At 51.3% G+C, this 27,437-nt stretch overlaps 1 protein-coding gene across 7 annotated transcripts; it reads left to right on the top strand.

Moving 5' to 3' along the window:
- Positions 1-1,232: 1,232 nt before the first annotated feature.
- Positions 1,233-25,015, top strand: LOC122365403 (lissencephaly-1 homolog). Of its 7 annotated transcripts, none has more exons than XM_043336580.1 (10): positions 1,233-1,329; positions 9,403-9,463; positions 9,834-9,987; positions 10,298-10,444; positions 15,551-15,707; positions 17,667-17,844; positions 19,389-19,524; positions 20,808-20,963; positions 21,267-21,462; positions 23,611-25,015. In XM_043336580.1, exons 2-10 carry the CDS (start codon positions 9,426-9,428, stop codon positions 23,682-23,684), a joined length of 1,236 nt encoding a protein of 411 aa, XP_043192515.1. In that variant the 5' UTR covers positions 1,233-1,329; positions 9,403-9,425; the 3' UTR covers positions 23,685-25,015. The 7 variants fall into 7 exon arrangements, with proteins under 7 accessions (XP_043192515.1, XP_043192513.1, XP_043192514.1 ...); XM_043336578.1 differs by lacking the exon at positions 1,233-1,329 and adding an exon at positions 1,560-1,613; XM_043336579.1 differs by lacking the exon at positions 1,233-1,329 and adding an exon at positions 1,610-1,706.
- The last annotated feature ends 2,422 nt before the right edge of the window (positions 25,016-27,437 follow it).

The raw sequence follows: 27,437 nt of genomic DNA, 5'->3' as shown, positions 1-27,437 counted from the left end.
ACTGCAGCTATTCCACTATGGCGTTTCATTGACTTATGACTTTTGAAGGGGATTTGTATCAGTTTTTGTTGGGTTTGAGGCCATTTTTGAGCTTGGATATTCTTTTCGTGACCTTTGACTATATAATAATGACATTTAATCATGGATTTCTATATACTACCGGTGTCACATCGGCCAAAAAGACCGTAAGTACATGGGATAGACGGACCACTGCTGATGGGGCCACACATGCCGGCGTGTGGTCATCGGAGGCCCATGAGGGCTCGACATGGGCCCTTTATGGGCCGGTATTGGCCCAGTGGGTCCAGTGCAGGCCTACCAGGGGCCGGTGGCATATAATGTAAGGCTGTCTAGGGACGTTGAGGGCTCATGGGGGGACCATTAGGGACCACATAAGCCAATCAGGGGTCCATTTAGGCCAATAAAGGCGCTTCAGAGACTTGAAGAGGCCATTCAAGAGCCGTGGTGGGCCCATGAGGGGACGGCATTGGTCCATCAGGTGCAGTCAGGGGATGTTGTACGGGTTTCTCAGTGGCCCATTTGGGCATATCAGTGACCAATTTTGACCCAGCAGGGGGCTTTGTAGACCTATCAGGGGCTGGTGATGGTTTATCAGGGGCCAGCGTTAGTCCATCGGGGCACGGCATATGCCCATCAGAGGTAATTGCGGGCCCACGCTGAACAATGATGGCCCTTCAACGGCCCCTAATGGATCTAGATTGACCCATGTTCTATGATGTGTCATGTATGCCCCTATGGCAGGCCTACTCAGACCCCTGAAGGACGTTCCGGGCCTCTGATGACCCTATACTGAATCCTGGTGGGGCTCTAAGAGTCTCCAATAATCCTTCGTCAGCCCATTATTACCATACGCTGGCACTAGAGCCCCCACATCAGCCGCAGGGCAGTCTGTGCCAAGACAGCATGACTTTTCGGCCGATATTACATCGGTAATATTAATTAAAATCATGATTTTATGGTGCCATTATATAGCTAACAGTCATAAGAAATATATTTCAACTCGAAAACAGCTCGAAACAGCATATAATCTTAAAGAAACCCCTCCGAAATCCAAAAGCCTATTGGGGTCCATAGAGAATAACTGCGGTCCCCCGCAATTTCGTCACGAGCGTCGGGCCAATCAGCGTCGAGCACTGCCGAGCGCTGATTGGTGGATTTTCCGCTAGCGCGTGAGTGCTGCTCGCGGAACAAGAGTTCGTCGACAATCCTCCACAAACGTCTGTCACCACTTTTCGTAATGCTAAACAGCCGGAGCGTACCCCCCTGGCCCCGTCCCTTAGTATATAGAGATGGAATCACTCATTTGACGTGAGTGAACATACTACTCTTAGTTTTGGATAAAATAGAATAAGTGCTTAGATTTAGAAAAGCACTTCAAACAACTCAAGTCAACAAAATAGCATAGCATAACTCTTGACCTAGCAAAAAAATACACAATAGACTCATGCGAAGGTGGATTCACTCTTATTTACGAAAATTCGTTGAAAAGTACAAGTAAAGTTATGAGTACAAAGACATTTTTGGAACATCACTATACAAAGGTCAATATTTGCGACAGTCGTGGCGCATCAGATATTTGTTTACAAAATTTGGTAAGCGTATCCAGCGTATCAATCTAAAGGGCGTAGTGTGTACGGGGAGTTTGGGTTATTTTGATTTCAATTTGTGTGGTTGGCAAGTTATTTGTAAGTTGATATTTTTTTACACTGTAGTCTCATTGTCTGAATTACCTACTTCAACTTAAGGTATTATTGTACCAGGTTTTGTTGGTGACTTCCCACGGCCCATCTGCATCATTTTAATTTCAATTTGGTGAAACTGGGAACTCGGATGAATGTTTTCATTTATTGCAAGTTGGTGACAGACCAGTCGCCCTTGCACCAGTTGTGATCAAAATTGAATAAAGTATAAATCACACGATTTTCTCACAAACTCAAGATTATCACGGGTACACAAATGGCAAACCTCATTCGGGTCCGCCCTTCCACCCATTGGGTACACCATCAGGTTTACCCTTCACAAACAATTAACAATACATTTGCCCTGTTCTCCAATATCTCAATCTCCACTTTAACTGTACTGTCAGATGGTAGCACGGTGGCACTGCTTAAAGATAGATTTGGATTGGGAGGATTGGGAAAGGACTCTTTTCTTTTAACGTTCTTCATAACACTGACCACCTGCATTTCCTTCTGTATCCTTGTCTTGTTTAGTTAATTAATCAACAAAGCTTCTCTTATCTCAGCAGTGTGAAAAGCCATCTTGGCAGGAAGTGTCCTATTTAACCTATTTAACCTCACATCCTGATCCCACCTTCTCGTTCTCTGTCCATCCTCTGGTACTTGCCACAGCTCTACACAATTGTAAGTTGTAGCATAGAGAAAGTGTTTGAGCTTTCCTGCATAATGGATAAATCAGTTCATCCAGCATATCTTCCTATAACTTCTGTGCTGTGGCCAGAAACAACTCAGTTGGGCAAACTAGACCTTTGGAATCAAAATATGGAGGCATCAAAAGATTGATTCCTTTTGGGCATAAATGCAGACCATTTCTAACTTACCAATCACATATAAATAAGAGAGTGTTTCAAGAAGGAGCATGCCTGATCTTGAACAGAAATGCTTGAACTATCTCCTAAGCAAAATAATATTGCTCCTATCATAACAATTTGAATTCTATAGGTAGTGAAAGGCAATCAAGGAATTGATTCACTTTAAACAGATAATCATAATATTGATTCCCCATCAGCTGGCTAATCATTATTTTGATTCACAGGCAATGTTAACAGATAGGCAACAATGACTTGCAAGAATACAGCATTTATCTTGCTATTATTCTCATTTAGTGGTATCCTCAGCACCACAACTGATACCTATAGCATTGTTGTACTTTACCTTCACTACATTTGATAACAATTCACAATTTATAAATGTCAAGAATACAAAAACTGAAGCAACAGGTAAAAACCATACAAATAATATAAAAGCAATACAACAATGATAATTAGGGGTTTAAAAATTTCATTTTGCCATTTCACACAAATACTGATTGGTTAGTATGTGATTCATGATACAAAAATAACATACAGTGTGATTTCCTCAAAACAGCTTTTACGTGATGGACAGTGGCTCTGCCTTTTTTCCACTCACAAGGCCAAAGGGACAATTTCTTAGCTTTGAGGTAACACTTTTTGGAAACCTACCACATTTTTCTACCTTTTAAAAGAAAAATCTCACCGTCATGGGCCTTTTTTCAACCGTAACGATTCATTTGAAGTCAAAAGCGTACCAAAATGAATCAAAAAATTGATTCCATGCCCATATTTGGTCATGGCTCCTCCCACCAGAATCAAATTATTGATGCCTCCATATTTTGATTCCAAAAGTCTAGTTTGCCCAACTGTCAAACTGCTCCATTACAATTATGATTAGGAAGTGTATGCTCGTGCATGTCAATAGTGAAAACAATTTAAACTGCTATAAATTGACATTTTGACTTTCATACTGAATCTTTCTTAAACAATGAACATTTATGTTATGGGTCTTCTCTACACATTTTTGATACTTCTGGAATTACAATTCATTTTTATTTTCAATCAGTATAACAGTATATATATAGGTACTACTAGGGTGACCCGCGTGCTCCGCAACGCGAAAAGGGGTATTTTCGATTGACGGATGTTTGGTTGTTCTTGTGTCGGTTTGGTTATCTATCCATTTCGGTCGATTGCTTTTTGATGGCTAAATGATTTGGTTTGGAAAGAATATCCATCGCATCGAGGTGCCCGTGTCTGATAAGCATGCTTTTTACTTCAAAATCTGTCAAATGTGCTTTATAATTGAGGTGCGTAGTTTTAAGACAAATGAAAGGCGTAGATAATCTACTATTATAAATCTTAAAAAGTCCGCCGCCGCCCACGCCGCCGCCGTCGGGGTTACTCCCAAAAAGGCTTATTGCGGCGCTGTCGATGGACGCAGGAGGGTGAAATTTTTGCCACTCGTGGGTCACGTAATTCAACAGGTCGTATTAAATTTTGGGCACGATGCGGCCGGGGGTGCGCCCGTGGCGCGTGCTCATGTGCGCCATAGGGTTAGCATTAGAATCGGCATAAACACTTATTAAACAGGCTATTGCTCGGAAACGGTGAGGGCTACGGGGGTGAAATTTTCATGCCAAGTCGAGCGCGTGCACTCATTTGTCGTATTAAATTTTCGACGGTGTGGGTTCAGCGGTGTGCACGTGGTGGGGCCGCGACCGGTGCCGAGCAGAAGGCACGTGCTTTAGGCTCAGTTGTTCGCTTAGAAAACTGAGTGAAAAGCATCAGAGCCAACGAAGGCCGACACAAGGCACCGCTCGCCAAGGGGATTCGCCAGTAAAAACAATTAATTTGTTTTTGCAATATCTCAACCGTTTCTGGGCCGATTTAGCTGAAACTTGGACTGTCGGTGGTAGTGTAGTGTAGGGTAGGGTAGGGTAGGGGATTGTAGGGTAGGGTTGGGTAGGGGATTGTAGGGTAGGGTAGGGTAGGGTAGGGGATTGTAGGGGATTGTAGGGTAGGGTATAGGGTAGGGTAGGGTAGAGTTAGGTAGGGTAGAGTTAGGTAGGGTAGGGTAGGGTAGGGTAGGGTAGGGTAAGGTAGGGTAGGGTAGTGTAAGGGTAGGGTAGGGTAGGGTAGGGTAGGGTATGGTAGGGTAGGTTAGGGTAGGTTAGTGTAGGAGTAGGGTAGGGCAGGAGTAGGGTAGGGTAGGAGTAGGGTAGGTATAGGGTAGGGTAGGGTAGTGTAAGGGTAGGGTATGGTAGGGTAGGGTAGTGTAAGGGTAGGGTAGGGTAGGGTAGGGTAGGGTAGTGTAAAGGTAGGGTAGGGTAGGGTATGGTAGGGTAGGGTAGGGTAGGGTAGGGTAGGAGTAGGGTAGGGTAGGGTAAGGGTAGGGTAAGGTAGGGTGGGGTAGGGTAGGGTAGGAGTAGGGTAGGGTAGGGTAGGGTAGGGTAGGTAGGGTAGGGTAGGGTAGGTAGGGTAGGGTAGGGTAGTGGTAACTGGTAAGGTAGGGTAGGGTAGTGTAGTGTAGGGGTAGGGTAGGGTAGGGTAGGGTAGGGTAGGGTATGGTAGGGTAGGGTAGGGTAGGGTAGGGTAGTGTAGGGGTAGGGTAGGGTAGGGTAGGGTAGGGTAGGGTAGGGTAGGGTTGCGTTCAGTAACATCTTAACTTACAAAGGGCTCGAAGAACTCGCATGCATCACCATCATACTTTACAGTTCAATTAAAAGCAGTTACCCACTTCTACAAAAATCATACCAATAAAAATGCAAGTTTCTACACCCAAACTAATGCATCCGTTAATCATACATATCAAAACATACAGTTATCGCGTAAACCTGTACCTCTAGTCTACTATTATAAATCTTAAAAAGTCCGCCGCCGCCCACGCCGCCGCCGTCGGGGTTACTCCCAAAAAGGCTTATTGCGGCGCCGTCGATTGACGCAGGACGGTGAAATTTTTACCAGTCGTGGGTCACGTAAAAAAACAGGTCGTATCAAATTTTGGGCACGATGCGGCCGAGGGTGCGCCCGTGGCGCGTGCTCATGTGCGCCATAGGGTTAGCATTAGAATCGGCAAAAACAGGCTATTGCTCGGAAACGGTAAGTGCTACGGGGGTGAAATTTTCGCTGTAAGTCGATCGCGTGCACTCATTTGTCGTATTAAATTCTTGAGGGGGTGGGTTCAGCGGTCTGCACGTGATGGGGCCGCGACCGGCGCCGAGCAGAGGGCACGTGCTTTAGGCTCAGGTGTTCGCTTAAAAACTGACTGGAAATAATCAGAGCCGGAAGGTCATTGACCTTTGACAACGAATACCGGCGCCGGGCACCCCTCGCCAAGGGATTCGCCAGTAAATACGATAAATTTGTTTTTGCAATATATCAGCCGTTTCTGGGCCGATTTGGCTGAAACTTGGATTGTCGGTGGCAGTGTATAGGGTAGGGTAGGGTAGGGTAGGGTAGGGTAGGGCAGGGTAGGGTAGGGTAGGGGATTGTAGGGTAGGGTAGGGTAGGGTAGGGGATTGTAGGGTAGGGTAGGGTAGAGTAGGGTAGGGTAGGGTAGGGGGTAGGGTAGGGTAGGGTAGGGTAGTGTAGGGGTAGGGTAGGGTAGGGTAGGGTAGTGTAGGGGTAGGGTAGGGTAGTGTAGGGTAGGGTAGGGTAGGGTAGGGGCAGCGTAGGTTAGGGGTAGGGTAGGGTAGGGTAGGGTTGTGTAGGGTAGGGTAGGATAGGGTAGGGTAGGGTAGGGTAGGGTAGGGTAGGGGTAGGGTAGGGGTAGGGTAGGGTAGGGTAGTGTAAGGGTAGGGTAGGGTAGGGTAGGGTAGGGTAGGGTAGTGTAAGTGTAGGGTAGGGCAGGGTAGGGATTGTAGGGTAGGGTAGGGTAGGGGATTGTAGGGTAGGGTAGGGTAGGGTAGGGTAGGGTAGTGTAGGGGTAGGGTAGGGTAGTGTAGGGGTAGGGTAGTGTAGGGTAGGGTAGGGTTGTGTAGGGTAGGTTAGGGTAGGATAGGTAGGGTAGGTTAGGGTAGTGTAGGGGAAGGGGTAGGGTAGGGTAGGGTAGGGTAGGGTAGGGTAGGGTAGGGTTGAATTGAGGAACATCCTAACTTACAAAGGGCTCGAACAACTCGCATGCATCACCATCATACTTTACAGTTCAATTAAAAACAACTACCCAAATCTACCCAAATAATACAGCTAAAAATACAAGTCAATCACCCAAACTAATGCACCCGTAACATAACATAAATCAAAACATACAGTTATCGAGTAAACCTGTACCTCTAGTCTACTATTATAAATCCTAAAAAGTCCGCCGCCCACGCCGTCGGGGTTACTCCCTAAAAGGCTTATTAAGGCGCCGTCGATTGACGCAGGAGGGTGAAATTTTTACCAGTCGTGGGTCACGTAATAAAACAGGTCGTATTAAATTTTGGGCACGATGCGGCCGGGGGTGCGCCCGTGGCGCGTGCTCATGTGCGCCATAGGGTTAGCATTAGAATCGGCAAAAACAGGCTATTGCTCGGAAACGGTAAGGGCTACGGGGGTGAAATTTTCATGCAAAGTCGAGCCCGTGCATTCATTTGTCGTATTAAATTTTTGAGGGTGTGGGTTCAGCGGTGTGCACGTGGTGGGGCCGCGACCGGCGCCGAGCAGAGGGCACGTGCTTTAGGCTCAGTTGTTCACTGAGTCAAAAGCATCAGAGCCGGGAGGTCGTTGACCTTTGACAACGAAGGCCGACACAAGGCACTGCTCGCCAAGGGGATTCGCCAGTAAATACAACTTATTAGTTTTTGCAATATCTCAGCCGTTTCTGGGCGGATTTAGCTTAAACTTGGACTGTCGGTGGTAGTGTAGGGTAGGGTAGGGTAGGGAAGGGTAGGGAAGGGTAGGGTAGGGTAGGGTAGGGTAGGGTAGGCCTAGGGTAGGGTAGGGTTGTGTAGGGGTAGGGGTAGGGTAGGGTATGGTAGGGTAGGGTAGGGTAGTGTAGGGGTAGGGTAGGGTAGGATAGGGTAGGGTAGGGTAAGGGTAGGGTAGGGTAGGGTAGGGTAGGGTAGGGTAGGGTAGGGTAGTGTAAGGGTAGTGTAAGGGTAGGGTAGGGTAGGGTAGGGTAGTGTAGGGTTAGGGTAGGGTAGGGTAGGGTAGTGTAAGGGTAGGGTAGGGGTAGGGTAGGGTAGGGTAGTGTAGGGTTAGGGTAGGGTAGGGTAGGGTAGGGTAGGTTAGGGTAGTGTAGGGGTAGTGTAGGGTAGGGTAGGGTATGGTAGGGTAGGGTATGGTAGGGTAGGGTAGGGTAGGGTAGGGTAGGGTAGTGTAGGGGTAGGGTAGGGTAAGGGTAGGGTATGGTAGGGTAGGGTAGGGTAGTGTAGGGGTAAGGTAGGGTAGGGTAGGGTAGGGTAGGGTAGGGTAGAGTTAGGTAGGGTATTAGGGTAGGTTAGGGTAGTAGGGTAGGTTAGGGTAGTAGGGTAGGTTAGGGTAGTAGGGTAGGTTAGGGTAGTAGGGTAGGTTAGGGTAGTAGGGGAGCGTAGGGTAGGGTAGGGTAGTAGGGTAGGGTAGGGTAGGGTAGGGTAGGGTAGTAGGGTAGGGTAGGGTAGGGTAGGGTAGGGTAGGGTAGTAGGGTAGGGTAGGGTAGGGTAGGATAGGGTAGGGGTAGGGTTGAGTTCAAAAAGGGCCCAACATACAAAACACTTGAATACCCCGCAACTATCACCATCCCTTACAGTTTTAAAAACAGCTACCCAAATCTACCCAAATAATATAGCTAAAAATACAAGTCAATCACCCAAAACTAATGCACCCGTAACATAACATAAATCAAAACATACAGTTATCGCGTAAACCTGTACCTCTAGTTTTCGCTAAAAATCGTTTTGCAGAGGTTTAAAACATTTATATTTTTAAGAATACTGTTGCTTGTCATGCAAACGTGATGATTGGATCTTGGAGAGAATTGAATGCTCTTTCTAATGATAGCATTTTCAATTGTCAAGCGTATCAGGTTAAGCAGCAAATCCCGTGTATCTTTTTAGTGGCACATTATGGACAAATACCATTTTAATTCAGCGATTTTTCCACATTGTTTTTGATCAATTAGCTGTCCACAATTTTTCCATGAGAGGCGGTACATTTCTCTTGGCAATTGACGTTGTTTCAACTCTCTCAGTCTGATGGTCACGGGAAAATAAAATAAAATCCAAAATCCGTTTAAAATGGCACTTTTTGAAATGAAATTGCCCTCACACTTGCACGTGGCGCGTGCCACCCCTGCACCGCACACTATTCGATTGCCCGTTCGATTCTCTACACGATGCTGTTTTCCCCGTGCCGATCGGGCGCACGGCTACCGAGATATTGCACGGGGAACGGACCCGTGTCGGGCAAATTTAGCCATTTTCGCCCGTTTTTGCCAGCCGATTTATACATGTAAAGTCTATGACGCGAATTTGCACTTTTTGGGCACGCGCCACGCGCTCGCTATCGATCCGATCGAGCCGAGACCGCTCAAAGGCACGTTGTCCATCCTTGTTCTAAAACTTGCGCAAATTTCAGCGCGGTAGGTGCAACGGTGTGATCTGTAACCCGCGCTACGTAGCACCATGTCGCGACCTTCGTAATAGACAGAAACTACGCCCTCCTCAAATAGTAATATAGATAGTAGGCAATTATGATTTATAGTTTACTTTTTAACCTAAGAGTTCTTCAATAAAGACATCTGCATGCTACTGCTTGTTCTTGTATGTCTATATTTAATTTCATATAGATGAAGTAGAAAACTAAGATATGATAGATAAGCAAGATTTTTGCCAAGGTTTTCTCATGTTACTTACTCCCACAGCTGTTTGATACAACTTTTTTTACAGCATGAACCAGTGAACTCCTGAAAATGAAAATGGTTCTCTCCCAGAGGCAAAGAGAGGAATTGTAAGTACATATGTACATCTAATAGAAACTGTTTGATATTATTGACTGACTTACTTGCATTGTAAATCCTCCCCCTCCCCCTAAAGGAAAGTAGGCATGTTTTGTCAATCAGTAATCATTTGTTAGTTTGTTACATTGCTGCAATAAAGATGTTCTTACAGCCAGTCAAAATGTATCTCTTTATTTCCTGGAAGTTTTGCATATTGTGTAGTAAGCATTGTATTAGCAATTGTAAATAAGGTTAAATGAAATTAGGCTTTTGTTCCGAAAAAATGGGCTCCTGCTGCTCTGCAAAACAACTTCTTCAGTCAGCACATGCCTATTTGTTGCCTATTTATTTTCATACTTCATACCATGTCATTGCTTTCAGAAACAAGGCCATTGCTGATTACTTGAGCAGCAATGGCTACACTGACTCACTGGAGGCATTCAAAAGGGAGACAGACATGCCTGGTGAAGTGGAAAAGAAATACAATGGCATCCTGGAGAAAAAGTGGACTGCTGTGCTTCGCCTCCAGAAAAGGGTAACAGTTCCAAAGGGGCTAATCAGTTAGGGTGGTCCTCTTCCTGCTAGCTGCTGTGGACATCTGTCATTATCATTCCATAAAATGTCAGTTAAAATCACAGTTGAATGGCACTGACACTAGTATTGCCTGAGTATTGCCTTGCCTAGTATTGAAAATTACCTGATTAGTCCGACGACCTTGCAGTTTGTTTTTAAATCGTGATTTTATCGCTCCCATGTGGGGCAGTGTAGCTGTGCCAGTGTCAGCCCCTAGGACATGGGGCCAGTCAGCCCCCCTCATCACCTCTGTGTGTGTGTCTGTGTGCCAGAACATGGAGCTGGAGGCGAAGCTGGCCGACTGTGAGCGAGAGTACCTGTCCGGTGCGCCGACACGAGAGAAACGATCCCCTGCCGAGTGGATCCCGCGGCCGCCCGAGAGGTACTCGCTCACCGGACACCGCGCGCCCATCACTAAAGTAAGTACTGCGGCCGCCCGAGCGGTACTCGCTCACCGGCCACCGTGCGCCCATCACTAAAGTAGGTACTCTGATTGATAACATCTTAATAATCAGCCATTTTTCTGTTTTGTCCTCTCACGAAATGCACGACATATGCCTGTGGGCTTAATTTATTTTCCTTCGATGCTAAGTGTAAGTATCGCGGCTTTCTGCATTGATTTATCGGTTACATCTGCCGGTTTCATCCGTCATTTAATGAACATTTAACGGTTTAGGCTGGATTCACCGATTAATTTGCTTAAACTGTGCTTAAATATGGCAGTAAACCTGTTAAAATGATGATGTCGGATTGGTGCAGGATGCTGTACCGCAGTCGGCTCTCGCTCACCGCCGACTGAGTGCTCCATAGACGGACGGCCGCCGTCTCGGGTCTGTCCTCCCAGTTTCGGCCGCCTCAGGGTCCGGCTCGGTGGGCTGATGGGTGCCGGCGGCGGCCGCTCGTCCAGCCCCTTATCCTGCCGGTGTTAATGAGTAAAGAGCCGCACCGACGGCGTAGTATAGGGAGATCAATGACGCTCTCCGGGCGCGGCCCGAATCCCTCCAGATCAGAGCACGAGACGGGCTGCCGCGACCGCCCTGGAGCTCGGTTCAAAGGAGCAGTTTCTTACATTTCCATCATCTTCACTTTACTGTACGGCGCTTGTACGAATTGCATTGTTCATTTGCTTAATTCTAGTGATGGTTAAATAAGCAAATGCTAGGAAGTCTTCGTCAGTGATGACATTTGCTTTATGCTTGTAAAACTAACGGCGATCACTGTGTTCCCGGTGACGTCGTGATCGAATTCAAAGTCATTCAGTTTTACGAATTGCACATCATCCTATGATCTCCGCGCGTGATGAGAGTGGCAGAGGACGGTACAGGATCGAGTCGCGCACCCTCTGTCCTTCCCAATGACACCTCGTTACATCTTGCCGCCGCTTACTCCGCAATCTACATCACATCGGCTCTCAAAGGCGTCGCTATACCGTTATTTGAAATGGAGCAGAGGTGCTCGGCGAGCGACGCTGGACGCCAAAGGCCGGGGGGTTGCGGACTATTTTGACGTGCAACTGCCGCAGAATGTGGGTTGGGCTTGCACGGTGTGTTTTCCACGAGTCAAACGGTATTTATTCATACTACAACACTAACATCGCTCATGGAACGGGAAGATCGGATGAGCTTCATAGCATCTACGATCTTGAATGTGGGGATCTGCCTGTGGCCAGTTGCTCAGAGTCTGACCGCTAGCAGGATTGACCAATATTCTAATCGTATTGCGTGAGTGCGACCACCTCGGAACCGGCCTGCTGAATCTGACCTTTTCGGCACTCTCCTTGGTTTGGCGACCTGACCCTATCTCCACTGACTGACCACCCTTGTGGCGCAGTTGGCAAGTGCGTTCACGATTGGTGTGGGAGGTCCTTGGATCAAAGCTGACCTCTGGCAGCGTTTTCCTCGGCCGGCTCCTACCCAGGAGATGGCAGTAACTGGGGAGTGTTCGCTCGGTCGTGGGGATTAAAGGAAACAGTTCACTTTCCTGAAATTAGTATTTTGCTATTGATTTATGATTTTTTATGCTCAAAATGATCATGAAATAAAATAAAACCTTTTTGTAAAAACATTTTTTTCTATATTTTATTATAGGACGAACTATATTCTACGTAAAATAATGTTTGACGCGGAAGCTTATTACGCGTTGACCAATCATATCGCGTAGTTCAAACCTACGCATACTGCATTGGCTGTAAGCAGCATGCTGATTGGCTGACGATGACGTGGCTGCATTCCTGTGCAAGGCACACATTCCTCTGCAAGGCACTCTTTTCGGAACGAGAAATGGAATATCTTCGTCTAGGGTGATCATTGAGCCGTAAAAGCTCCTGATTTGTGCTAGTCTCAGCTCAAGCTACGAAACTGCTATTCCAGTTCAAAACCCCATGTTAAAAGTGAACTATTTCCTTTAACGCTGTGCCAGCCAGCGCCCCCGGCCGCAGGTACACGGGCTTGATCCTTCGGTCCGGTGACATGTCCCGAGGGCACGGCCTCGCTTCATGTCCCGGAGCAGCCCTCTGACCTGCCGGGCCCGAGAAATCGGGATAGCCCCAGCGTGCGCACCAATGCGATGCCACCTGGGGTGCGTGACAGGAAGCGTGCGGTCAAGGCTGTCCCGCGTAGCGGGTGCCGAAAACGCTTCGTACCACTGCCGTGTATATAGTGTTCTAACAATTAAAAAAAAAATTAAAAAAAATCTCCACTGACTGACCACACGGAGACTTGTGAATGTCAGCACTGAACAGTCTCCCATTGTCTTACGCGTGTTCTACGGTTCGTGTGTCGCTGTATTTGACCGGCCCGTAATGCTGCTGTATTTGACCGACCCCCACTGTAGCTGCATTTGACCGTGGCCACTGTTGTCGCTACATTTGACCGTGGCCCGCCACTGTTGCTGTATTTGACTGTGGTCCGCTACTGTCGTTGTATTTGACAGTCTGCTGTCGCTACATTTGACCGTGGCCCGCTACTGTCGTTACATTTGACCGACTATTGTCGCTGTTTTTGACCGGCCCGCTGTTGCTGTATTTGACTGTGGCCTGCTACTGTCGTTGTGTTTGACCGTGGCTGGCTACTGTCGCTACATTTGACCATGGCCCGCTACTGTCGCTGAATTTGACCGTGGCCCCTTACTGTCGCTGAATTTGACCGTGGCCCGTTACTGTCGCATTTGACCGACTACTGCCGCTGTATGTGGCCGTGGCCAGACGGCTGTCGCTGTATTTGACTGTGGTCCGCTACTGCCGCTGTATTTGACCGTGGCCCGCTACTGTAGCTGCATTTGACCGACTACTGCCGCTGTATTTGACCGTGGTCCGCTACTGCCGCTGTATTTGACCGACTACTGCCGCTGTATTTGACCGTGGTCCGCTACTGCCGCTGTATTTGACCGACTACTGCCGCTGTATTTGACCGTGGTCCGTTACTGCCGCTGTATTTGACCGTGGCCCGACGATGCAGTGGTCGATACGGTGACAGACAGACGGGTCGGAGTCGGGACGGGGCGCGGTGGATCGATCGGCCGGCCCATGACTGGGACATCGGCCCACTCCTCCCGCCCCGCCCCAGCTGCCGGCTGGCGACCGCAAACCCTTCGCGGAAGATGGCTAGAAAGGCTCCTCCAACCTTGTGTGTAATACAAAGCCTGTAGTGTATACCGTATACATACCAGTCACACCACGACTCATTCTGCTCACGGTGTTTCCTTTCGGTCTCAATATACGTCACAACAATTAACTATACTAGTTATATGGACCTCACTTTGGTTTCGAGGGCACCCTCTGTGAATGGGCCACCTTGCAACTTTGTCATATGATACTATGTGTGATACCCACTTCGGGAGCATCTTGGGCAGTGGCACCGGTGCCCCTGTCTGCGCTATATATTGACAGAGAAGCGCCTGAATGGATGCTGTTCGCTCCCAAAGATATGGCTGTCGGTTTGATGACCTTCATCGATCAGTTAACTATTTGTAAAAGTCACCTGGCGTACGGGTACGCGGCGCTGAAGAGCATCAACATCGCTGGCTAAGACACCGGCTGTTCAATTTCACAATATTATTGCTGGCAGCGTCGTCTTGCATTGCGCTGATTTCGTTTCACAACGTTTCATCTACCGCACCAGGGGATTGTATGTTCTTTCAAGTGGTATGTGCACTGTTGATTTTGTATTAGAGCTCGGCGAGCGCAGTGGTATTATGAGTCCAACAGCTATGTGATTGCCGGTTGTTTTTGAATATGCTGCTCCTAGTTGAAGCTTCAGAACCCATTAAAGTAAGTCTCAGAGCTTGCTGCTTGCTCAACTTTTTCGTAACTTTTGACATTACTATGAGCACAGTTCTGTCTTGCGTTTTATGCAAGCCTGAGTAAGTACTCTGCTTAGCATGGCAACAACATTGCATTGCTGGAACGAGCCCATAACTTATGCTTAATAAAAGAGCATTGCTAATTTCTTCTATACGGGGTAGATTGCTGCGTTGAGCTTCATTAACTTCGCTGAGACGGATGTGTGGGAATTTTCCCTTAACAAAGAGTGAAACCACCGCTGCTACGCGCCTCATATTCACGCGGTCGCCCATTACTCACGCTATTTGCGAATGAAGCGGATCGGTCCGTGTCAGTGTTACTAAAATGCCCGTGTCAGTGTCACTGGTGGCTTTGCACGTGGCTGGTCTGTGCCAGTGTCTATTGGTCCGTGCCATTGTCTGATCGGTCCGTGTCAGTCGCACTGATAGTTCTGTGTTAGTAGATGTCACTTATCTGTCGGTATCAGTCCCACTGATCACTCCGTGTCAGTGTTTAATTGGTTCGTGTCAGTGTCACTGATGGGTTCATGTTACATTGTCAAGGTTTTTTATTGTGTCGTGTGTCACGCACGCAGCGTGTCGTGTCACTGACCGCCTCACACGCACGGTGTCGCCGCTGACCAGTGTCCGTCCCGCCGACACCGCCTTCCCCCCGCCTCTCCCACCTCCCCCGCCTCCCCCTTCCGGCTCCGGCCGTCACTGGGAGTGGCAGCCGCGCTCACCCAGTGTCGCCTTCAGTCGGGACCGAACTCTCAGAGGGCCGCGCCGAGCTGAATTCTGTTTACAGCCCGGTCACCCACGGGAAATTCGGCTCGGCGTCGCGTCCCTCCCCGTGCGGGCGACAATTACGGCCAATTTCGAACGGCGCCCAGAGTACACAGCGAGCTCTTTCAATGTCGAAAACTGCATTTGCGCCCCGGCTCTCCCCGACTCCCTTTGAAGTTTTTACTGAGGCCCGGCGGGTACTGAGGTGGCTCACGGCGCTATAGGCTTCAATATCGCTGCTGTATAGACTTACCTTTGTCGCACAGTGTCCTCTGGGGACCGAGAGCTGAGCAGAGCTGTTGGCTGAGCTCAGAGCAGAGCTTTGAGTAGCATGCTCCGCTCTGAGGGGGATAGTCCATCTCAGCTCATAACAGAGCTCTGAGCTGAGATGGCATGTGTGTGTGTGTGCGCCCCCTGACGATGCTGTAGACTGAAGAGTCCGTGTTTCTGCCCGTCCCCAGGTGCTGCTCCACCCGCTCTACAGTCTGGTGGTGTCTGCCAGTGAGGACGCTACCATCAAGGTCTGGGACTTTGAGACGGGCGACTACGAGCGCACGCTGAAGGGTCACACGGACAGCGTCCAGGACCTGGCCTTTGACCACACGGGTAGCTTCCTCGGTAAGTAGCGGATACCCTGAGCTGCCCGGGGCTCCTACGGACCGTCAGGGATAGATACAGCCGAGCTCAGCAGCGCCAGAGGATATTGTGGAAGTCTAAAGAACCCACTGCTGAAAATGTATTTTCACAAAGTGCTTCTGTGACAGGCTAAAAGGCTATTTTTGCTCCAAGATTTGAATGCAGAGCAACCAGCGCGATGCAGAATTTAGAGTAAATTAGATGGGCATGCGTTATGCGGTGGCATGCCTTCACCCGACGTTACGTCGGAAGGTGCCGCTTTATCTGATGAACGGGGCGATGTCGGTGCCGATGGCGGCACTTTGCATCCCGACACGTGTGTGCCGTCTGGTCTGCGGCCGGCTGGGAGCGCGGCGGCCCGGCGCCATAGCTCAGGCCGGACAGCTCAGCGGACTGGACCGGCCCGGTGGCTCCGCGGGGAGTGATATGCATCAGTGTAAATTTTCCGCCGACATTCGGAGTGAGCCACCGGTGAGTTAGCCGGCCGGTCGGCGCGGCCCCGGGCGTCATCACGGGCCACTCTGGTGCAGTCCATACCACTGACAGCAGCGGATTAACGGACCATTGCCGACCAGACCCGATATACGGGACCGTCCCCTGCTGACCAGTACAGACCACATCACTGACAGCAGTTGGTAGACGGACCACCCCCCGCTGACCAGTACAGACCACACCACTGACAGCCAGTCGATAAACGGACCTCCCCCGCTGACCAGTACAGGCCACACCAGTGATAGCAGTCAGTAAAGGACCATACCCCGCTGACCAGTACAGACCACATCACTGACAGCAGTCAGTAAAGGACCATACCCCGCTGACCAGTACAGACCACACCACTGACAGTAGTTGGTAGACGGACCACCCCCCCGCTGACTGCGACTCCGGGCAGTGTGACAGCCTGCTCCATCAGAGCTCGGAACCTGAACGCCTTATGCAATTAGAGAACTGCCGGGGAAACTTTGTCTTTCACAAAAAGGAACGCATTTGTAGTTCAGCACCCTGGGACCAGACTTTTGCCTCGGGTAATTTATTTTCTTTTTGTCCTTAAGTGCTTCTAATCCGGAGCACTGAATTGCTCTCGGGGCGGTGGCAGGCCTGTCTAAGTGGCGCCGCGCCGCTCCTGCCTGGCGGGGGTCGGAGAGCGCCGCTGTCGGAGTCTGCGAGTTGTGCCGCGGTCGGAGAGGCCGGCCGGCCCCCGTTGACCGGCGTCGACTTGGTGATGACCGCGGTCGATGTCCGGAGGGCCGACCATCGCTCCTCAACGGCCGGCGATAACTCGTGACTCCCGACCGGCCGCCGCCCGGAGTCCGCGCGGCCCCGCCCGGAAACCCTGGCCAGCCCCCAGACTCCGCTCGGACCCCGCCCGGACCCTGCCCGGCCGGCCGGCCGGCCCCATATAAATTGCAGCGCACAGTTGGACCATTAATCAGCCTTTTCTGGCGGCGTGTGCGCTGGGGCGGCGGTTCCTCAATCAGTTCAGCCGGGGTCGGCCGGCCGGCCGGCTCCGGGCCGCCAGGTGCGGCTCCACTGATGGCCGCCCGTTCCCGGCGCTGATGGCTCCTGCTGCGGGCCGATTGGAGCCGTCCGGCTTAATTCGCCGATCGCGCCGGCGGGGGCGGCCCAAATGAACAGACTTGGGTTCCCAGAAAGTGACACTAAGTTGAAGTTGCAGCGGAGCAGTCTGTACTCATGGCGCCGCTCCGAGTATTTCGGTCACACCGGAAATTTGAGAGGCACCGAGCGCGGCTCCGCTTCAAGATTTCTCGTTCTTCCAAATGACACTCATAAGTCGGATATTGCTGCAATGCATTATTGCGTAACTCAGGCACCTCATCGCCTTGCTACAGATGCAGTCGGCTTAGTGTCTAGCCGTATAACCTAAACTCACAGTGACCTGTGACCTATGACCCGGTCGTGACCTTTTGACCCCGTTTTTTTCAGTGTCGTGTAGTGCCGACATGTCCATCAAGCTGTGGAGCTTCTCTGGCCACTACGAGTGCCTGAAGACAATGCACGGCCACGACCACAACGTCTCCAGTGTGACGTTCACCCCGGCGGGGGACTTTATCCTCAGTTCGTCACGCGACAAGGCCATCAAAATGTGGGAGGTGGCCACCGGGTAAGTGCAGCATGAGTGCAGTGCAGTCACCTTGGGGTCTCTGGGTTCTGGGTGACTGCAGTCATCGCGGGCTCTCAGTAGGGTGCTGGCCGTGTGTTTTTCCCTGGGCTCAGTGGGTTATTGGGTGAGTGGCTTTATCCGGGCCAGGTTTGTTACTGGATGTTTGCCGTCCCGTCTGCAATCAATAAGTATCAATGTCTGTCCGCTGCCGGTCTCTGTGGTCTGTTTCCTTTGAGCCTGTTTACTCACCTAATTGAACCCTGTCTCCGGGGAGGCGGCCAATGTTCTGCTTTCTGTCCCATTGTTTGCTGCCGTTTTAGGTTCTTCAGGCTATTCGAGAACAATCGAGATTGGTTTCCCGATCTTGTTCAGAGAATATGCGCCATGTAAACAGAGGTGATCAAAGCGTTAGCTGCTCTTACAAGGCACGCTACGCTAGCTTTGTAAGCCTCTATAGTCCTGAGGCTCTGCCTTATTAGCGAGGCTTCACCATCAATGCGCCGGCTGCAGCCTGCCGGTTGTGCCGTATGTATTGAGGGGCGTCGGGCACAGAGCGATGGAGGTTTGGGCAGCACAGACCCCTCTCAATGTAAAGAGTGGAATCTGACACAGAGAGAGGGTGCTCCGAGCGGCCCACTCTGCCGTCTGAGGTGGATTGACGCGGTGTTCACCGCTTTACGGTGGATAAGTAGGTGGTGTTCCGGTTTAGAGATGGATAATTAATTACAGTCAGACAAAGTGGCCGTGGATTGTGGATGGTAGACAGTGGATGGTTTTCCGTTGGACGGTGGATTGTTGACGGTTGGGCTCTGACCATGGACGGTGAACCATTACGTGTTAAGGCCTGGCTGCACTATTCTTTTTCTGCGTGCGTTTTTTGCGGTTTTGCGTGTTTTGTGTAATACCTATCGTCCTAGAAAAAGCGATATCCCGTTTTTTGTGTTAAATTTTAGTTACCCTATAAGAGTTATATTAACTTTTGTATATAAGTAATGTAAAAGTTATGCCACACCTGTTTTTCTAGAACGATACTACGCAAAAAAAACGCAAACCCGCAAAAAAAAAACGCACGCAGAAAACGCGTAGTGTAGCCAGGCCTTTAGCGTCTGGCGATTTCCACGGACGGCCGTTGTGACCTTCAATGGCCTGGTGGCCTTTCGTGGCCTTATAAATGGGCTCGTGAGGCACGGTTTCACGGAGCAGGGAGCTCCGCCTGCTGCGAGTTATAACCTCAGACGTATCGTATGGGTAGAGGTCAGGGCAGCCCGTGAACTGCGCTGAAAACAGTGGTTTTCACCTCTACTCAGGTGCCAGTTTTTATGTTTCAGCAATATCATACGAAATATTTTGCTCGTTATACGTTTCTTTGCTGTTTTACTCATGACACACGTTTCCCTAGCAAAAATTACGCATCTCTTCGTCTGGTACTCGGTGTAGCTAATTCTGGCCTCCCCTTGTCAGGTACTGTGTGCGCACGTTCACCGGCCACCGGGAGTGAGCGCGGATGGTGCGTTCAGTTCTCACCCCTACTTCCCCTTCCTCAGGTACTGTGTGCGCACGTTCACCGGCCACCGGGAGTGGGTGCGGATGGTGCGGGTGCACCCGGACGGACAGCTGATGGCCTCGTGCTCCAACGACCAGACCGTGCGCGTCTGGGTGCTCAACACCAAGGAGTGTAAGGTAGGAGTCCCCTCTGGGTGCTCGACACCAAGGAGTGTAAGGTAGGAGTCACCTCTGTGTGCTCAACACCAAGGAGTGTAAGGTAGGAGTCCCCTCTGGGTGCTCAACACCAATGGGTGTGAGGTAGGAGACGCCGCGTCTTGGTGCTCAACACCTAAGATTGTAAGGTAGGAGTCGCGACTCAACACCAAGCAGTGTAAGGTAGGCGTCGCTTCAGGGTAATCAACACCAAGGAGTGTAAGGAGTCGCCTCTGGGTGTTCAACGCCCCAGAGTGTGAGGTAGGAGCCGCGCCGGGCGGGGCGAGCGGGACGGACAGACGCCGTTGACTGTCCGGCCGATCGATAGTGGCACCAGTGGCTGGCCGGCCGCTCTGTGCTGGTATGTTGAAACATTTCATCCCGACTGTGAGGTCTGCAACACTCGTCAGCACCAACACTTCCCACAAGGTTAATACGCCCTCCCACAGTCGTATTATCACATGTGCTTTCGTCCTCTACTGTGGCACTGACCCACGTCCGGCCTGCATCATCTACGCTACTACAGCTGTTTGTGATATGATAACCTTTGTCTGTGTGGCGTTATAACTATGTTATGAGGTATGTGTCGTAGCTGATAGTGGTAGCTTCATTACCGTCTATGTATCACTATGCGCCGTATGCTCCATTCCTGCGTATTATAAACGGCCCGGCTGTGCGTCGCCCCACTGTCGGCTGGCTGAGGCCAGCGGACGGGGCCGGTCCGTAACGAGCGCGCCGCGATATGCTGATGAGCGGCCGTCGGTGCCATTATTCCGGCCCGCCGGCGGGCGGCTGGCGGGGGCTGTCCCGGTGGACCAGCCGTCAGCACGTAATCGACACGGCCCGCGGGACCGGACTAATTTGTCCCGGCTGCCGGCCCGTGTGAGCCGCCCGCCCGGCCGCCCGCCGGCCCGCGGAGAGCAGTATTGGGGACTGGAGCGGTATCAGAGCGGAGCGGAGCTGCGACCTGGGACAGCGCTACTGGCCGCTCACGTCCCCTGACCAACGTTACGGGGACGAGATCACATCACTCTGTTTTGGATTTTAACACACTAGCTGGAGCCAACAATGAGCAAGCATAAAGATATAAACTTTGCTGTTACGGGCTCGGTCTGTTTGGGCTACGCACACCGAGTCTATAACCTATGACTTAGGCATATGGTCACCTGTGATCCCTGACGTGACATTTCCCTCGGGCGGCATTTCTGTGGTGACTTGGCCTGTGACTTGACAGTCTGACCTGACCTGTGCCCCTCCCTTTTCAGATGGAGCTCCGTGAGCACGAGCACGTGGTCGAGTGCCTGGCCTGGGCGCCGGCCTCAGCGGTCCCTCAGATCACGGAGGCGGCCGGCGGCGACAACAAGCACTCTGCGCATCAGGGTCCCTTCCTGGCCTCCGGATCCCGCGACAAGACCATCAAGGTAGGCGGCGGCGCGACGGCGCGGGGGTGGGATGGTAGGGAGGTGCAGAGGCGGGAGGGAAGGTGGACTGGTGGGAGATGGGCGGTTTGGAATGTCGGCGGGCGAATGCCTGTTCACGCCATGTGATGTGATGTCGCCCATGTGGAATGTCCATGATTGGATACACCTATACATGTTATTGTGTTTGTTTGTGTGTCAGATCTGGAACGTCGCCACGAGCACTGTCTGCTGACACTGATCTGGTACTGTCTACTGAGTCTGTCCGCTTTCCACTGAGCCTGTCTGTCTATCTCTCTGCGCCAGATCTGGGACGTCGGCACGGGCCAGTGTCTGATCACTCTGATCGGCCACGATAACTGGGTGCGCGGCCTGGTGTTCCACCCGGGCGGACAGTACCTGCTCTCGGCCTCCGATGACAAGACCGTCCGCATCTGGAGCATCAAGAACAAACGGTGCCACCGTACGCTGGAGGCGCACCCGCACTTCTGCAGCTCCATAGGTGGGTGTTCCGAGTCGGAGTCGGAGTCAGAGTTGGAGCTGAGTTTGAGTCTGCACGCTGGTGCCGTGGCAGAGGGTTTGTCGCGAGATGACCATCACCGCGATAGGGATGTACTTGATCGGAGTCATTGTGGTGTGGGTGTTGAAGGCGGTGAATAATGGATTGCCGGTGCACCCAAATAGGTGACTGTATCGGACAATAGATATCAACGTGCCGTCATTTATCACGATCGTTAATTCAGGATGCCGTGCCCTTTTGCCCATTCATTTTTGATGGCCTTTTGTTGAGGCATTAAGTTTGCGTCTAAGAATAGCTTCGCAATGGGCAAGCGACGTGCGACCTTTAGAAAGTTCAAATGGGATTTTAACCCGCGCCCTGCTGGGGGCGCGTTGTGACCTCACCTCATAAAAAGTTTCAATGTCTGTCATAGCTACACCGAGTGACCGATCGCTTTGAAACTTTCAGCGATTGCTAAGAGCAATAGCATATACAAAATGTATATCTCAGATTTTTGATATCGATGACCTAAGGTCAGGTCAATTTTGCGACCTCCCCATTATAAGTCAATGGGAGAAAATTGAAATGCGGCGCTTTTGGACGAAAGACATTATAAACACTCCCAAACACTGAATTACAAGTGGTTTAGACACACTGAACATGAAAAGGGTGTCCGTGACCCCTGTATATGCCCTGAGGTCATCTTAGGTCACGAATGGTATCTAACAGTTTTTCGCAAATAACTTTTGATAGAGGCATGCTAGAGCGATGAAAACGCCTTAGATGTGTTCAGCTCAACGATACGGATCGACTGATATTCAACATGACCCTTTTCGGTCAGGTCATGACCTTGACCTGAGGTCAAATTTTCAAGTTGACCTTTCAAGGTCAAATTATAGTTCATTCGATGCGTCTTGACGAGAGGAATACGATGCCGGTAAAAGTAAGCTCGTACAAGGCTTGGGTCAAAAGTTATTGCAGAAAAACTGTTTCTGGAAAAATCGGCTATTTTTGCAGTTTTTGCCCCCTGCAGGCAAAACCGTTGACGTTAGGTGAAATCTGAGAGAATTGCTCAGAAAGAGCGTTAATAGAGCTATCGAATGCGCTTTTCCGCGGCGCTGTAGCTCTATTGGTTCCCGAGTTATGCGCTGGCTTCTTGGAAATTGTCGACATTCGACCTGGAAATCGGCGAAATTTTGCCTTCAATGACCTCTGGTGACCTGACCTTTGACCTGACCAAAAAAGTGACCAAAGTGATTTCGTCATTATTTTTGACGCTCTTTCGAACGCCGCCTTCCGCGTATCGCTACGTGGCCCAGGAGCCGAGTTAGAAGGGGGGGTGTTCAAACACCCCCCCCCCCCCAGCAGGGCGTGGAAATCCAGGACCCCCAGCCGGGCGCGGGTTAACGCGGACAAATGTTTCAAAGTGCATGGAATGAAAACTGGAATGAAAACGACACATAGTGCTACTATTTCAGCGGTAACAATCAAGTCAATGAAATGACGTTGGTGAAATCCTGAGCCCTGTTCGGGTCCGCGCAAAATATTTTGCTGAGTGTGAAGTCACACATGCGATGATGTCAGCCGCCTGGCTCCGCCCATGCTCCGCCCCCTCTCCGCCGGTTCGCAAGGCCGAGGGCCACGCGACACGCGGCGAACCGTGGCGCGGATGGACTGGTGTGTTTCGTTCAGTTACTAAGTAAAATGCGTTCAAATGTGGTTAATAGCAATGTGCCACTGAAAAGAAAGATAATGATACCAAAACAACACCATACTAACCACTTACAATAAGAAATATATGAGGGTAAACTTTAATCCGCGCCACTTTCGCCTCCTGCAGCTACTATTTTCTTCTTGCGCAAAACTGAAAGATTTTGCGCGAGCCTACGTCACACGTGTGACGTCATACGCCGAACGGCGGAGCTTGGCACCCGACAGACCCCAACTGCGCATGCGTGGTGCAAAATTTTGCAATAGGATGCGCTGCCCGAACAGGGCTCTGTTGTTGGTCATTACTGGACTCGACTGTGACATTTGACTACCTTCATATCCCGCTATATCCCTCTGTCGTCGATGACCTGTCAGTAGTCCAGCCTATCTAATCCACCCTCGACGTCATCTAACCGGGTGCGTCTGCCCGCTGTGTTTCAGACATGCACCCGAACGCGCCGTACGTGGTGACGGGCAGCGTCGACCAGACGGTCAAAGTGTGGGAGTGCCGCTAGGCGCCGTCCCGGGCCCGGCGCGCGGGCCGCTCCTCGCTATTTAACTGTCGATAGCCGCTAGACGTATTATGCCGACGCGCGATGTCCGGGCGGCCCGCTTCCTGCGCGCACTGAGTGGGCGAGGCTGCGGAACACAGCTGATCTGAACAGAGGTGCAGAAATCGACCGAACGACGGTGTACGCGGTTTGGGAAATCACAGAGGATCTAGCTATTTTGTTCATAATGGTTCTTGGGTTTATCGTCTTGCTAGAGATATATTTTCAGTGATAGTTTGTCTTGTAAAATCACGTTTGTTTTATCGTATCTTTCTGTCAGTTCTGTCACCTCTGACCGTTGTGTAGTGAGCGCGCGTCCGAGCCGAACCGTCTGGCGCGCCGTTAATCTGTGATTGTCGCCGCTGGAAGAGCAGCCTGGCCGATGTCTCCGCGCTGTCGGAGAGAGAGGGCCGCCCACCGGGAGCAGAGAGAGTCGGGAGAGGGAAGTAGTCACACCCTGTCGTCGCTTCGCGGTGCTTCGAGTGCCGTGCCGTGCCTGGTCGTTGGTATGTGTTGCGCTGCGCTCTGCCGGCTGGCGTTATGTTTTGTTGGGGCCGGCGCTGAGGGCGGTCGTGTCACTGATTGTTGTGGGGTGGTCCACCTGAGGTGACCCGGGTGGGCGAGATGTGATGGGTGCGCGGTGACCGCTGAAAAATACACGGGGAAGTCCCACGGAGGGAAGCCAGTCCGCGGCGCGGAGAGGCCCACTGGATTTTCCGAGCCCCGCGGTGTCGCGGTGGCCTCGCTCGGTGTGGATTTTCCACCGCATCTCACGGGGTGGTCTGGTGCCGCGGCCCGTCCCCTGCCCCGCTGACCGGCTGCCCTCCGCCTCCGGTACGCACCGCTCGCGACTGGTTCAGTGTCCACACACCCCCGGGGAACGGAGCGGCCCACGGTACTGCGCCGTTTGTGAGGTCACAGGGAGGGAGCGGGGTCATATGTGTGCGCCGTGTCTCTGAGTTCGTGATATTACCCGGCGCGCGGTATCAAACGGATGTGTACGACACTGGTGATGTGTTATCGATCCGGCCTATGTAAACGGTACATCGAAACGATTATTTCGGCATCTTGTGGGAATCGCGCTCTTCAGATAGACAAATCGTATATGTGTGTTTCCGGCTTTGTAACTTCGAACCGTCGAAAACCAATGTGTCTAGTGAGCTGCGCTGTGGCGCCGCGTCAGCTACGGCCCCACGTTCTGTTCGTTTCGCCTGGCGCCGCTGCCCGTGATCTTTATTTGACCGGCGATGTCTGTATCATGATATTCTTATGTGTAAATAACACGACTGCTAACCGTTGTTTCTCTCACGGGGCCCGGCGGCGGCTCGGCGGACGACGGATCGATGCTGTGAGTCGCCGCTGCTGTGTGGGGTACTGAGGCCTGGCGACGGGACACTGCCGGCGGACCGCAGGCAGACCAGTGACAAATTTTGGGGATTTCTGGGCTGACGGGTCTGCCGGCGGCATCTGGGGATGCCGTACGACTGGTATGCTGCAGTGCAGACCTGCCGCTGGCTGCCGTTGTAGTGGCGTCTGGCTCACTCCACTGTTCCGTGCGAGTGCAGCCCCCCGCCGGTCAGTCAGCCGCGGCCCGTCACGGTGCAAGGTCGGGACGGTCGGCACAGATCGATGGCGGGCTGTGGACGGCCAGACGGCTCGGTAAACTCCGTCCCGGGGGTCTGGAACTCGCGGTCCGTCCACGACAGCACGGCTCACAGGGCGGAGCGGCGGTGGGCGCGGCCGTGTGTCTGAGTTACACGGCCGTGTCTGAGTCTGGGACCGGGTGAACGGTTTAACGGTGGCACTGCGGGCTCTGAATACTGCCACTCCGGGCTGACCGTGATTGTCGGGCTCAGGGTGCCGTCTCCCTCATCCGGTCTGAGCCCAGACGAGTTGTGTCGATACGACGACATCTGATTCTGGAGGCAGAGCTGAGCTTCCACCCAACAAAGTTTGTCGGCTTAACTGGGAACCCGGAGTGGCTCTGGTGTGGTACGGGAAGTTTCCAAGACACCGCACCTCACCGGGGAAATCTGTTATACCTACCCGCCCTCCATACCTAAAGCAAGTACTTAGTCGAATGAGGAGACAGCCACCCACTGCTGAGATAACCTGTTGGAAACCACCTTGAGCGGCTGACCGCAGTTCGCTGATCGCTCCGTTTCGACACTGTCGATACGATCCGACAACGCACGGTGGAGCTCGTCAGCGCTCGGTGGAGTTCGCTGGTCAGCTGATCGGCGCTCACATGAGACATGTGCGCCAGGCACATGACAGGCGCCCTGTGTGAAGTTTTAACTTATGAAGCAATTTTATCCTGAATCACCGGTAACATTACAATTGCCTCACCACAGTTTTACTGACCACCAGTGCTCTAGTTCTCCGGGTCACCACCAGCCGGCGCCAGCGTCGGCCACCTGTTGCCGAGGGCGGCGCCGGGCCGACGCGACGGCGGCTCCCTCTGGATCGACCCTGCGCGGCCGGCGCCGGCGGCGGCTACACTCGGGCGACTACCGCCCGTCGACCCGCCGTGTCGGCAGTCGGGCTCGTCTCGCCAGCCGGGGAGGGACGGAGGGCGGTGAACGCACAGACAGCGGGTGAGTACCGACGCTGGGGAATGGGGAGGGCTGTCTACAATGTGGTTGTGATTCATATTAATTTCACATCCATGGGTGACATGCTCCGCAAAGGCAGAAATCCCAGACGGCACTTTGCCGATGTGTGTCAGCGGCATCTGGAACCGATCAACGGGTGTTCGGTGGTAAGTTTTGTCGAATAGTTTGAATCTTCTCGCTTGATTTTCTGCTGACCTGTTGGTGCAGAGTGCCTTTTAAATCGAAGTTCGTATTGGAACGGGGCACTGGGCACATATCTTGTCACCTGGAAACAAGCCGACAGTTGACAGCGTGATCCGAACCGGCAGGATATTTTAATGACATTGCCCCGTTATATCCCGGGCCGATGGACAAACTCACCTCACTGTTCCCCATCCTCAAATTGAACGGTGTCGGCCATAACAATGACTCGTTTCGATGAAGGTGCTTAGATGTCCCCATTCCGTCCTTTCATGTGCGACAAATTATTATACAGCAGAGGATTTATGTATCGATTTTAATTCAGCGCTCGTTAAAGCAGCGCAATGACAACAGCCGTCACATCATTTTCCGTCATATCTAGATTGTTTCGTAATTGGTCGGTCGATTTCGTGCGAGCTCCATACCAAATACAATTAACTATTAACCCGCGACCTGGTGGGGGGGGGGGCTATTTTTTGCCCCCCCTCCAGACTTTTCGATATATCTCCAGAACCGCTGCGCCGATCGTCACCAAACTTTCAGTACCCTCCCGGACATCAATTTTACACATGGTGACCAAAAATTTTTCCAAAGGCTATGATAGGTTGGCCGGAAGTGACGTCAGAGTGACGTCATGTTCTGCCGTTTTCGACCCAAAAAAGGGTCTCGCGGGAAGAGCTGTCAGGCCTATAGCTTTGCAAATACAGAAAAATGATTAAGACATAAAAGCTGTAGAATTGACAGGGCTACAAAACTGCTATCTCGGATTTTTGAAATTTTTGGATTTTGACCCCCAAAAATCAAAAAATAGATTTTTTGGATATAATGATCGACAAATCCAAAAAGTTTTTTGAATTTCGCAAAAACCGGAATATATGTGATAGTCCTTACCACCTTCCATCCACATACCAAATTTGAGATT

The sequence above is a fragment of the Amphibalanus amphitrite genome, unplaced genomic scaffold, assembly GCF_019059575.1.
Source record: "Amphibalanus amphitrite isolate SeventyFive unplaced genomic scaffold, NRLGWU_Aamphi_draft 000738F_arrow, whole genome shotgun sequence".
Lineage (NCBI taxonomy): Eukaryota > Metazoa > Arthropoda > Thecostraca > Balanomorpha > Balanidae > Amphibalanus > Amphibalanus amphitrite.
The sequence above is the reverse complement of the archived record's forward strand: the minus strand, read 5'-3'. Positions and strand labels throughout refer to the sequence as shown.

Excerpts from the sequence above, each read along its gene's own strand:
- LOC122365403 (XM_043336580.1), top strand. The coding sequence starts at position 9,426 with ATGAAAATGGTTCTCTCCCAGAGGCAAAGAGAGGAATT. Across the intron at positions 10,445-15,550 it reads ACCGCGCGCCCATCACTAAA|GTGCTGCTCCACCCGCTCTA; the intron begins GTAAGTACTGCG and ends GCCCGTCCCCAG. Across the intron at positions 19,525-20,807 it reads TCAACACCAAGGAGTGTAAG|ATGGAGCTCCGTGAGCACGA; the intron begins GTAGGAGTCCCC and ends CTCCCTTTTCAG.